General features: G+C 40.2%; 1 protein-coding gene across 2 annotated transcripts in view; it reads left to right on the top strand.

The window, feature by feature from the left end:
- ROBO1 (roundabout guidance receptor 1) overlaps nt 1-12,809 on the top strand; it is a 367,253-nt gene that overhangs the window by 335,508 nt on the left and 18,936 nt on the right. For both annotated transcript variants that reach the window (XM_018576154.1, XM_018576153.1), the window contains 3 exons: nt 6,624-6,731; nt 7,780-7,924; nt 8,590-8,835. In XM_018576154.1, coding sequence (XP_018431656.1) covers nt 6,624-6,731; nt 7,780-7,924; nt 8,590-8,835 — 499 coding nt within the window. The remainder of the gene's footprint in view (nt 1-6,623; nt 6,732-7,779; nt 7,925-8,589; nt 8,836-12,809) is intronic.

Raw genomic sequence — 12,809 nt, 5'->3', positions numbered from 1 at the left:
TAATTCATTACCTTCACTGACATCACTGGAAAAGTAATGTGTGCATAATTGCTGTTAATTCTTAGCCTGTATGTTTCCCGCAGCAATGCTATTTATATTTTTTTATTTCATCCGGTAAGTGCTTCATCTGCCTCTTTGTAGAGACGGGCTCTAATTCAGCAATTCTCAAGCAAGATTCTGTTGAACCCTAGGGTTCCTCCAGTGGCTGCAAGTGTTTGACTTTCAATTTGATGGTGCATGCATAGTTCAGGGGCCAAAAATACTTGGCATAGCCAGCTGAATCAACATAATAATATTTTAGTTGTCTAGTGTCCTACCAGCCACTCCCACTGACCACCAATGAATTGGTTTTAGCAAGGGTACCCTAAAACCTGAAAATTATTTCAAGGGTTCCTCTGGGGTAAGAAGGTTGAGAAATGCTGTTGTAATTAATTCATAAAATGGGTCACAGAAGTAACACACCATATTGTGTGAAGTTTTTGTTGCGCTTGCAATACCTTTTTAATTTACCACAGAGGTGAGTGTAAGCTGCTGCCTATGGTGGAAGGGCTTCTTAGCTGGGACATATGCCCCAACTGACATCAATGGAAAACTAATTTGCTCTCAATTATTAGCCCATATGTAGAGAACTGGTATGTTACTTGCAGCAATGTCATAATAATAATTTCATAGTGATGGTGTTGCTCCTGTGAAATCTCATATTTTAATAGGTTATTCTGGTACTCTTCTCTGAACTGTAATACCCTTATATTTTAATCTTGACACACATGCATAGCTATATAATTAAAGAGCTAAGTACTGCTATTAAAATATCACAATGGTGACACACACATATAGCTGCATAACTGCAGAGTTAAGTACTGCTATTATAGTATATTTGTACGTATATCATGCCAGCAGTACTACATGTTTTTCTTTTTGTTCCATCAGAAGCCTTCTGCAATCACCAGCAGAACAGTTCACTTCTTAGGATGTATTTCATTAACTGTAATATGTTGAACTTAAGGGGAAAAAAAAAGGTATGTCAGTCAGTTTTTTTAGGGCTTCAGGCTATGGAAGCATGCAATCCACTTTAATAACATGATTTGCAGCAGCGGTGTCCCCAGGATCCAGATCAGTGCCAGCTTTGAACTATTAAACATATTTCTGCGAGTCACCACATAATAAAGCGCAAAGTGCCCCAGTAAAAGGCCGTGTCCTATCACAGCTGTACAGCGGATCATTTCATGTGACCCGGCTCTGCTGCTCAACACAAGTGACCTTTATGTGAGGAAGGCGCAAGCTATGTGTGGCTACCTTCATTTCTATTCATTACAGAATTGCAGTGCTATGAAATACTGTATATATGAACAGTAACAACAAGGAACAGCATTGAAAGTATGGTTACTGGAGTGCTACTACCTTTTTATCTGTAGATGTAACCATTTAATGTAAATAATTATTATAAATAAGTAAAACACTGTATTTGTTTAGAAATATTATTCAAATATGAGCGTTGGTAAATCCATATTTTTTAATTACATATGCATGTTGTACTTCCTCTTTAGTAGCAAAGTGCAATGGATGTGTGTAGCACCCCTCTGACCCCATAGTGCATATGAAGGACCCTATAGGCAGGCTGGGTTAGTATTTCACCTCAGGGTCTGGTCCTTGGCAATAGTGCAGAAATATGAATAGATGCGTGCTAGGCATTTGAGATGCAAACAAGGAGTTTAATGGCTCTCTACAGCCCTCACAGATAGATTACCTTTAAGCTAACCTGGCATTCTGTTAAATAATCTTCTGTCTGTACAATACTGGATGGTCCAGCTACTTGACTCATTGTGGAGAAATCACCTTAGGAGTCACAGTCAAGCAACACGTTTATGCCCAGCTTCTCAGGTACCTCATTCAAGCTGAAGTTCCTTCATGGTATCACAATTCCCACTCTGTCCAAGCACATGATCACCCTCCTAAGGCAGCAGGCCTAGGAGGATCAGATATACAACTGCATCCCTCCCCCAGGCAGAAGACCTGAGGGAAGACTGACTTTCAAAGTCACTCCTGAATATGTACAGTATACCTTTTCCAAGCCTGTGCCGCTGGCAATACATCTCCTAGTGGTTGGTCAGGGAGATATAAATATTTATAACTCTAATTATTACAGCCTCCCATGCTATTGCCAAGGGCATTCCTCAGCAGCAGGCAAAAGCAAAACATAACCAGAACTTAGAATAGACTCAGAAATTATCAATCAAACTCAGGCTGACTACAGCCTGACAACTTCTAAATTTAAATAGACACTCCTACTTAGGTGGCTGCGTGTACTTGACCCATTTTAATGCACAAGTGTGGTCAGTAAATGTAATGCACATCTATCCAGTCTATAAAGTATCAATGAAAATGTTTTATAGTGAGCAACACTTTTCCAGCTCAGGCTACTCATGGCAGATTTACAAGAATTTCACTACAGAACAGGAAGACTGGACAGTTAATTGAGACAATATACAATCCAATTGAACTTGAAACTTCAGAAGTGTACAGAAGTAGGGCTGCACCAGATTAAAAGGGACTCTGATCATGTTAAAGATGTGCGTCTGCTAATAGTAAAAGCATAGATTGTAAAGTTGCGAATGTATACCTAAGGCTGAACATAAATGACCCATAATAGCAAACATTACTCCCAATTTTGATTATTTGTTTACAATAGTTGGGCCTTCTCTAGTCTACTGGAGAGTGTTTTGGGTTGTCTTAGGCGCACATGGTTATACAGGGAGGCACACATGATTAAACAAACATGGAACATTTTTATTTAAGCAGCCCCAATCCTTAACTCTTCTGTGTAGAAGAGGGAAGTGTTAAACTGCCCCATGTTTGCTAGTGTCACAGTTTGGTATACTTGTATATTTGTGGCAGGCCTTCCCTCACCTGACAGCTTGCTCAATGATTTTGATGTCCCACTTCCTGCTCTAGAAACTATATTGACTTGTCTAAACCCACTGCAGAGTGATATTCTCAATGACTATTTATTTACTTTACCCCACGCCAGCCGTAATTATTTTTCTGGCAAAAAATGAAAAACAAACCACTCTGCCTAGGGATTATCCTGTCACTGGTTTTCTTCCAGCAGTCATTTAGTAAGAATGCTGCTTGTACTCTCTAATATGTAGTCATCCACTGAGAGAAGAACCTTCTCATCTGTATATAAAATACAGTCATAACAATAGGACACAACAAGCATACAAAAACAGAAGTAATTATTTCAAGTAAATTAGTAAAATAACTGAAAATGTATATTCACTGAAAACATGAAATAGTTTCCCTTTAAGATTATTTCAAGCCCTTTTTAATAATTTCCAGGCTAAATTTTCAACATCCTTTGTATTAGCAACAAATTGCAAAATAAAAGGATTTCACATCTGTAAAGGACAACCTCAAATTAGTTTTTTTTGTATTTTATATTTAATTGTTTGCATGCTGGAACGCTTATTGTTACCCAGCTGCTGTTGTATTATTTATCCCTCTCATAAACATTTTGGACATGGACCTGGAAAGCAAATATACAAAGCAAGCAGCCTCTGGCATTATTTGTCTCCCGTTTCTAATAATATGACATACGTTGTGTTAGCGGATGACGCCCTGTGACTGATTGGAATATTTAGTTCTGGTTTTCTCATAAATGAAGTGAATCTATCTGCGATGTCTGCGCGTTAGGAGTTTGATTTGTCTTTCCAATAGCTGAGGAGAAAGTAAACAAGAACAGTTCTCTGTGCCACAGATTGCTCACTACCTTGTAGAGGCTTCAAATGAAATGTTTATTTGTTATATTTAATTGCACTTGAAGGGCCATCACATGCTGAAGTCAGTCATTTGGATATTTCAATGTGTCAGTTTGAGGAACTTGTGCAAGGCTGCACTGGGACTAACGGTTGTCAATAAGTTGCAAATAAAGATGTGATCAAATGTTGTTGTGTTGTCAAATGCTGCCGATGAATGTCAGATAGTATAGTATTAAGAAATCTGCTTAACCTTTTCATGACCAAAGTTTTTTGAAGCTTAGATGCCCAGACCAAGTTTTGCGGATTCAGTATGCATCAGTTATCATTCTGTGGCTTAAGTTTTCAGTTTGACATTGGGCCTGAGAACTAGGAACACACAAAGTTGCGCATTCCTGGTCCCCTGTTGTAAGGTTAGTCAACATTATCACTACAAGAAACATTTTTTATGTGGTCTTAAAAAGCCTTATTGCGATCACTAGTGGCTCTGTCACTTTGCCTTTCCATGGCAAAGTAGCAACGTATTTTCCAAACCCCCAACCCCCTTTTACTCCCCTTTCTTGTGCTTCACAGCCACTCTGTTTCTTAGGTAGCTAAACCCTGTATAAGCTCTTTGTCAGATAGTGTGAGAGCTTACAAAGAGCTTATGATATCATCCCCTTCTTCACATGACAGTCTTCATGGCTGGTGATTGACCACTAGGCCTAAGCAATGCGTAATGGGGGTAGATAGCATGCTCCTCTATACCGAGACGGACCGCCTATTTTGCAATGGCTTTCCAAATTGGTTGGGCTAATGGAATATAATGTGTCGGGGGATGAGCTTCAAAGATACTTTGCCACATTGACCTTAATTTGACAACGCAACAGAGTCACTCTTAAGGAAACCTGCCATGAGTAAAATACAGATGCTGCTCTTGTTGACCTTCTGCAGAAAGTGCAACTTGCTCTGCTGTTTATGGTTTCATTAAATATGACACACCGACCCAGAATGAGCATACAGCTAGTAAAGTCAGAAAACCCCATCTGCATACTTACGGGTCAGTAACTTGGAATGCATTGAAACTAGAGGATCAGCATCAGGCAGTAAACATATTCTGGCAGCCCCCATATTCCCCTCATGTCACGCTTCCTTTGAAGTTACCAAACCATCATGTGTTCACACCAGTTCCCAAACAATCTTCTGAACATCAGCCTTTCTGGCCAGAGCAAAAATTGTCAGATTTTCACTTGTGACTTCATGTTATCACTCACTGTATTTAAGAACCTGTCACGGTGTTTGGTTTTCTCTGCATGGCATTGGGCAGGCAGCTCCAGCATAGCAGCATCCTTCCTTTCTCTGTGATTAGATCACCACTAAACAGTAGAATTACTTTGCTAATGTTTATATATCTATCTCTAACACGGAAGCAACGTGTCAGTACTCTTTGTTTCAATAGACACTAATGGAACAGGAAACTGTGCCATTTCTGTAGAGTGATACCTTCTGTTCCCTGTGTGAGGTTATCATTGCTCAAATCAAACAGCCCAACTTGTCTTTCCTTCTTAATCATCAAATGTAAACACACAGACCCTGCATGAGTCTAGCATTAATAACTGTAGGATGTAGTTTTCACAAGTATGTTGACAATACACTTATGACTCCATGTCAGATACATTTTTGTTGTTTTTATTGCTCCTTTGTTCCTTGAATTTCTAATTAATGACTAATAAATCCCTGTTTTATTCCTGTGACACCTCTACGGAAGTCATTCTAGACAAGGGAAACCTCGATCGTTACCTTTTCTAGTTAATAAAAATACAGGAGACAGCTATTTTTATTCCTCTATCCATCACAACAGTCACAGTAGGAGATAGGACTTGCTATACACTAATGCGGATGAGTCATAAAGAAAATATTGAGTTACAGACCTATCTGATGACTGGGATTAGACCTAAAGCTCTTTCAGGCGATTAGTCTGAAGACGATAGCAAATCACATTGAGATTTTCTCATGTACGCATTTTCTTATTTTTTTAATGAAAATATTATTGTCAGACATTATTTTTAACCTAAAAAAAGAAATATTGCTGCAACATTTTTCTAGGAAGTAATAATGTATGCTAATATCCTGAAGTAGGAAACACGTTTTTGACAAGTGAGTCTTACCATTGCCTGGCTAGATGTATTTATCCTTTTTTTACCCAAAGTGTATGTAAACCCTAACAATGAAATTAGTTTATTTAGTCTACTTTGGTCTGGTAAATATATGTTCATATTGAAAGTACATTTTTAACAAATCAATTTTCATTCCCCAATTTCATCCCTAAGTCCTTTATAACATCTTGAGAGCCTCTGTTCTGTGTGTGAGAATTACCATATGAAGTTGTTTGCTAAATTTTGTTGAAGTTCAGTTAAAGAAGAACTCCAGGTACGTGAAACGTTAACCCTTGCAGTGGGGCTATTTTGGCCTAGAGGCCAGAATAAGAAAAGATACACTTTCCTGGTCCTGCGGCGGTGAGTGCTCACCTCTCTATCCATCTGCTCCGGCTGTTGTATGTTCCTTGGTGTCCTCACGTCTAATGCAGGTGAATGGACTACATTAGACATGATGATGGCAGCAGTAGCAGCAGGGCTAAGACTACGGGAGCCCAGGGGAGAAGAGGCAGCAGGGCCAGACTAGCAGCCAGGCGGGAAAGGGGATTGGCCGAGTATATTTTTTTCATTTCTAACCAAATGCCAAATCAAACAGTTAACCCTCGCAGTGTGGGGTAGCTGCACTACAAGGGTTAACTTTTTACATTCCTGGATTTCCTCTCTAAAACAGCATTTTTTTGTTAATGTATTTGGTGTTGTTTTCAGCAAATCATGTGTTTGTCTTTTTTTTTAGATTATCGGGTCACGGACACTATACCATCTACTATTCCCTACAACCAGGCTCATGATCAGAATACTGGTGGATCATACAACAGCTCAGATCGAGGAAGCAGCACTTCAGGTAGTGATTTGGATGTTTTACAAGTTATGCATTGTGAAATAAACCAACGTTTTCTGCAGTAATCATCACTACTACGTAGTGACTCTAAATGAAAACATTACAAAAGCATTTGTCAGTTCACTACGTGCAAAACTACTAAGTGCAAAACTTCTGCAAAAAATGAGAATCTCTCTGCATCCTATTCTCTATCCAACTAACTGTCCCTTTCTTTATTACATAGTGCTGAGGACTCTCTTTTCACCCCCATGTGACAGTGCTGGTTCCTAGGTGACCAATCGCCAGGCACCAGGGCTGTCACATGGGAGGAAGGAGGAGAGTGATTCACATGCTCCCCTGTACCTGGAAGCTCAGGGTAATTCTCTTTGCTCCCCGGAGATTAAAGGAGCGGAAAGAGAGCAAAGGGTGTGCTACTTATTGGATTGCCATTAATGTTAACCTGAATGGGCAAACAGTTAAAGTGCCATCCAGCTTTGTGACTTGGAAGTGAACGTACCCTCCCTCATGTCCGTGGTAGTTCCTCCAATTGCCCCTTCATTGCTCTTTTAAGCCCCATAATGAAATTGTTACTTTAGCATAGGATAAATTTCCCTTTTGCAGCAACAATTAAATGCTTGTCTGGCGCTGCTTTCCTAAGTGAAAAAAAATAATTAAATTTTGCCTAAAACAATTTTTTGGACAAGTACAAATGATGTATACTCAGTGAATTAATGCAACAGTGAAACGTTAATAGATCATATCAGGATCAGATTGTATTTTGGGCTGCAGCAATTAAATAGTAAAAGAAAGCACTTGAGAAAATATGTCTACAGCTCATTTGTTTTAGATGATAATCTATAATGCAATTAATAGCTGGAGGAAGATCACTCTAAATGGTGTTGCTAGTAAAATTCATTTGTGACTTTATGGAATTTTAGGTATTTATTAGCTATTAACTTAATAAATATGTTTCTGGGTAATTTATGTCTCATCATTTTTCCTAATGATTTACTAAAGATTTTGGTAGCGCCAGACCTGTGCTATGTACTTAGCATCCCTTTTTTTGTTGCAGGGAGCCAAGGTCATAAAAAAGGAACACGTGGACCCAAAGTATCTAAACAAGCTGGAATGAACTGGGCCGATCTGCTGCCACCACCCCCAGCACATCCACCTCCACATGGGGGTGGTGAGGAGTATCCTCTGAGTGCTGATGAAAGGTAAAAAAACAAATATGTATAGATCAAGGGTTCATAATCAGGGGTATACATACCACTTGGGGCTATGGGAACAAAATGATAGGGGTGAGGGGTCTCTAAATAATTTAAGAAAATGTTGTTAGCTTAAAATGCAGCTATTAATCTATTGGATAATATTAATCACCCTTATTAACATGGATTGGTTTAAGGGCAATAAAAGTTTTGGGTCAATTCACAACTGCTGATAATTGACCTGATGTGTCAGATGATGTGCAAGTAACATTGTCTGTAACTGTACCCATGTCTCAGAAATATTGAATCCAAAAAGAACCAGCCAACTAGCATTTTCAGAAGGAACCATGCAATGGCAACCCCCCATATATCTCTTATGACATGTGCTCTTTAATCATAAGCTTATACTACAAAAATGTTTCAGTGGGGGTTTAGTCACTCTCCTTAATTATGCTGAAAATATATTGATCATTATTTGAAATAGCTTCAAATATGTGTCCCAAATATTTATACACCTAGTGATGCTGCCTGTTCTTACAAACATTTTCATGTCACATGAGCCAAGGAATTACACTTTTACAAAGGGAAGTACAATATTATGACTTAGGTTGCATACTGTATATAAAAATAGTGTGTATTCTAAAATTCAGTCTTATTTTCAAATATATTACAAGCTATGAGAGAGAACTACCATGTCCCATGCCACCAACAAGAATGTATCTCCAGCAAGATGAGCTAGAAGAAGAAGATGAGAGAGGTCCTACACCCCCAATTAGAGGTGCTGCTTCTTCTCCAGCTGCCGTGTCCTACAGCCACCAGTCTACTGCCACACTCACTCCATCCCCTCAGGAGGAGCTTCAGCCAATGCTTCAAGACTGCCAAGAAGATTTAGTTCTAGCTCAGCATCACCTCGAGAGAAGGTACAATTCTGGGTGCTTCTTTGACAGTAAATAGCCATTCTCTTCATTTATGTCATTTGACTTTTCCAAACCTTTTGTTTGACATTTTTACTATCCTGCTGTTATGTAAAACTCATGGCTGTACTTGACAAAAGAGCAAACTAAATCCACCCATACTTGATTGGCAAAAAGCAGTACACATTCAGGCACATTCAACTTGTATTTGAGACCACTTTGAGTTGCTGCTAAATTCTACCTGAATTTCTTTACTTCTGATCAGGGGCGTAACTAGAAAACACAGGGCCCCATAGCAAAATTTTGTATGGGGCCCCGTGATTGCTAGTTATGCCACTTGCAGAGCCCACCATAGAATGTCTATGGTGGGCTCTGCAAGGTCTCAGTTGCGCTGTACACCTCTTACCTGTCACCTCCGTGGTCGCCGCCGCCGCCGGGCCCCTGCCCTCTCTTCCGTTCCTGGGCTCCGCCTCCTATCGACGGGCCCCGCCTCCTCTTACATCACTTGCCCCACCTGCTCTTAGATCGCTGGCCAGTGATGTGAGAGGAGGCGGGGTTGCTGTTAAACAGGCCCCGCCTCCTTTACTGAAAATGCCGGTGTAACCGGCCTATTTTGCTGCATCTGCTAGCTGTCAAAGACACAGCTCCGCAGCGGCTGTGAGGGGGGACGCTCTCCTTCACAGCAGCTGCTGAGCTATGTCAGTGACAGCCAGCACCCGAGACGCCATAGCGACCCAGGCGGCATCAGAGGGATACCGGGCCCCCCTGTGCACGGGCCCCATAGCAGCCGCCTGGGTTGCTATGGCGATTGTTATGCCACTGCTTCTGATCTGCATTTGATCTGGGTTTCTATACAGGTACTTCTGATCTGCATTTGACCTCCTTCTAAGATGCACCAAACTGATTTTTTATTCTCAATGACTTGTATGGAGAAAAGAGCAGTTCTAACATTTAAAACACATGTGTATACAGTCACTAAAACATTCTGAGGCTTCTATGTTATAATGTTCTTGGCACAGCACCTTAACAAAGGTGTCACTCTCCTGCAGCTAGATTTTCCCATTGCTGTTTCTTTAGGAAGCCAGCAGATGATTTAACTTGCCAACAATCAGTTTTCATTGGAGTTGACCTCTATAGGGTAATTACTTCATACTCCACATTGTTTCCAACAATAAAAAATGTTGCAAAACTAACACTTAGGGATGTAGATATTGCTAAGCATAATAAGCTTTAGGAATAAATTATACTCCATGAATTTATTTGTGATCTTCGTGCCGTCTATTCCATGCATATCCATCACCACTTCAAAGGCAATAGGAGTCATTCACAAAAGTTACCTGACTATATTACTGCTTTTCGATTAGAAGTTTTGTGATGATTAGTGAGGTATGTAGTTGTCTAAACCTTCAGAATGAAGACATAAGACATCCTGCTTCAGCTGTCCACCCAGTAAGCTGTAAAACATTAAAAATGGGATGAACTTGGTTGAGACTATAGCTTCATCACTTGTATCCTGCCTAATGCAAAGGCTTTACCTTTCAATTATCAATAAGTTCAAGAGTGCAAAACAGACAGCATACAGAAGTAACTTATGATTTATTGACCTTAAGCAGCGGAATGCAGTAGTACAAAACCACTCTAGTTAACTTTTATTCTACTGAAATTTTATTTTATGATTCTGACCGTTGTTAAACTGCAGAATGGTGTTAGCTGTTTTGTTGAAGCAAGTTACAGAACACACTATGAAAAAACATCTTTGTCTTTTTGTTTTTTTTCAGAGATAATACAGTAAGTCCAAATGAAGTCACAGAAATAAATATGTAGTCAAATAAACATTGTCTTACCTCTACTTACCTGTTGCACCAGTTGTGTAGAGTAGGCACCTTAGTGTGCCTTAGTATTAAATACCGTTATTATTTAATGAGGCATCCTTAGCAGGGGATCCCTCCAGTAGAGAGAGGCAAAACAATTTCCCATTGAATCTATGGTACTATTTACATCCTTTATTTCTATGGATCCATGGCAAATGCTATTTGCCTCTTTGCTAAGGTTGGCTTGGCTTGATGCTCATTCATTATACAGTTAATAGATATTTTTCTGTATTTAAGGTCATCACTGCTTTAGCTTACAGATGGGTAAAACATTCATTTTATAGTGCAGCAGTAGGTATGTGACATGTATACTAGCAGAGCAGGAAATCAGTTGCAATTCACACTGGTGCCAGCACAGTATTAGTGTGAATGCAGTGATTCATTTATAAAGTGCTGTAAGCACCTGAGAATGTTTAGTGCGTGGGAACTGTGAAAGACTTCCAAGTGTGCCAAAAATAACATTGTCGCTCACAGTTCTCTGCATACACATTATGAGAATGTTCATTATAATACTATGTTAAATGAAAGTATTGCCTGCCAAGTCTCTTATTAGTAAGTCTATTTCTCCACCTTGATTCATTTTGTTTCAGAGTTTTGTAGGGGATAAAGCGTAATGAACCATAGATTTTTATGTTATATTGTTTGTGTTCTACTTCATTAAGTTGCAGCTCTTCAGATGATCACATATGTTCCTCGCTTTCTTACTGATTAAAAAAAAACACAAATTAACAGGTCCAAAAGTAGCTTTTGAGTGTTTAGGAGTAAATATAACATAGGGATTTGCTAACTTCTACTTTTTCACAAGTTAATGAATTTGACATTTTCACGATCGGCTTTTGGAAACTTTCTGCACTTTTTAAGGATATGGTACAATATAAAGTACCACATAAAGTATATAAAGGGTATACTAATATACTTTTGCATAACCAAAGTATTGATTGATAAGTAGATAGTTTAAGGAGAGCACCAGACACAACACAAATTTAGTGATAGTGCTTAAACACAGACTATCCACTGTGTTTTTGGATCCAGCAACAGTAAACCTATATACCTACTGGAAAGTAGTATATAACTTATAGCTCAATTACTGTTGTATCTGACAATTTAAAAAAAAAAACGACATTTCGGTATTGTGTACACTACTGGTACCACTACAATGGGTCTCATCCAATGGCCAGCCGCTCGGCCAGCTTTGGCTTTCAGCACGGCTCAGCGCTCGACTGAGCTGCTCAGCCATGATCGGGAGCTGTACGGGCTATTGTGAATAGCCCGTACAGCACCCCCTCGGTTCTCCTGAACCGAAGGGGTCCTGGGGCCGAAGCCAGCCGAAGGATTGGCCAAAGCTACGGCCAGATCCTTCGGCAGCTTTGTGAATAGACCCCATAGTGTAAGAAAGGAGAATTTTCTTTCATCATCCGATCAGATTTTTCCTACCCTTTCCTTTCCTAAACTTTCCTAAGAAGAATCTGGTTGATTGCTATAGGAAAAACAGCAAATTCTATCAAACTCTTGTGGACAAGGTGCCAGGTATATGAAATTATTGCTTTGTAAAAGAATGCCTGTAAGAAGTGTAATGGGTGTATTTAGCACAGTCCCTACCCCATATGCCACCTGCAGCAGTAGAATGGGGGGAAGTGGGTACAGCGGGTGCTGCTGATGGTACGGTCGATGCAGTGGGTCAGGTGGCTGTGTTAGAGCCGTGCTGTCAGCGGCTCTATGTCCGTTCCTGCCCAGCTCACTGAAGTTAATGGGTTGCCAGGAGCTTTGCCAGCTAGAGCATCCTGCTCAGCTCCCTGCCAAACCAATGACGTCAATGAGCTCAGAGAGATGCCGGACAGAGCATCACAGATTGTCTAGATTCGATGCAGGGGGTCAGGTGGCTGTGTTAGAGCCGTGCTGTCAGCGGCTCTATGTCCGTTCCTGCCCAGCTCACTGAAGTTAATGGGTTGCCAGGAGCTTTGCCAGCTAGAGCATCCTGCTCAGCTCCCTGCCAAACCAATGACGTCAATGAGCTCAGAGAGATGCCGGACAGAGCATCACAGATTGTCTAGAGCTCTTAGCAACCTGGGACACTGTCGCCACCCCTCTTCCACCCTTCCCCCCCTACCC

Source organism: Nanorana parkeri, unplaced genomic scaffold, assembly GCF_000935625.1.
Source record: "Nanorana parkeri isolate BGI_ZX_2015 unplaced genomic scaffold, ASM93562v1 scaffold57, whole genome shotgun sequence".
In the NCBI taxonomy this organism is placed as follows: Eukaryota; Metazoa; Chordata; class Amphibia; order Anura; family Dicroglossidae; genus Nanorana; species Nanorana parkeri.
This window is presented reverse-complemented; position numbering and strand designations above follow the sequence as displayed.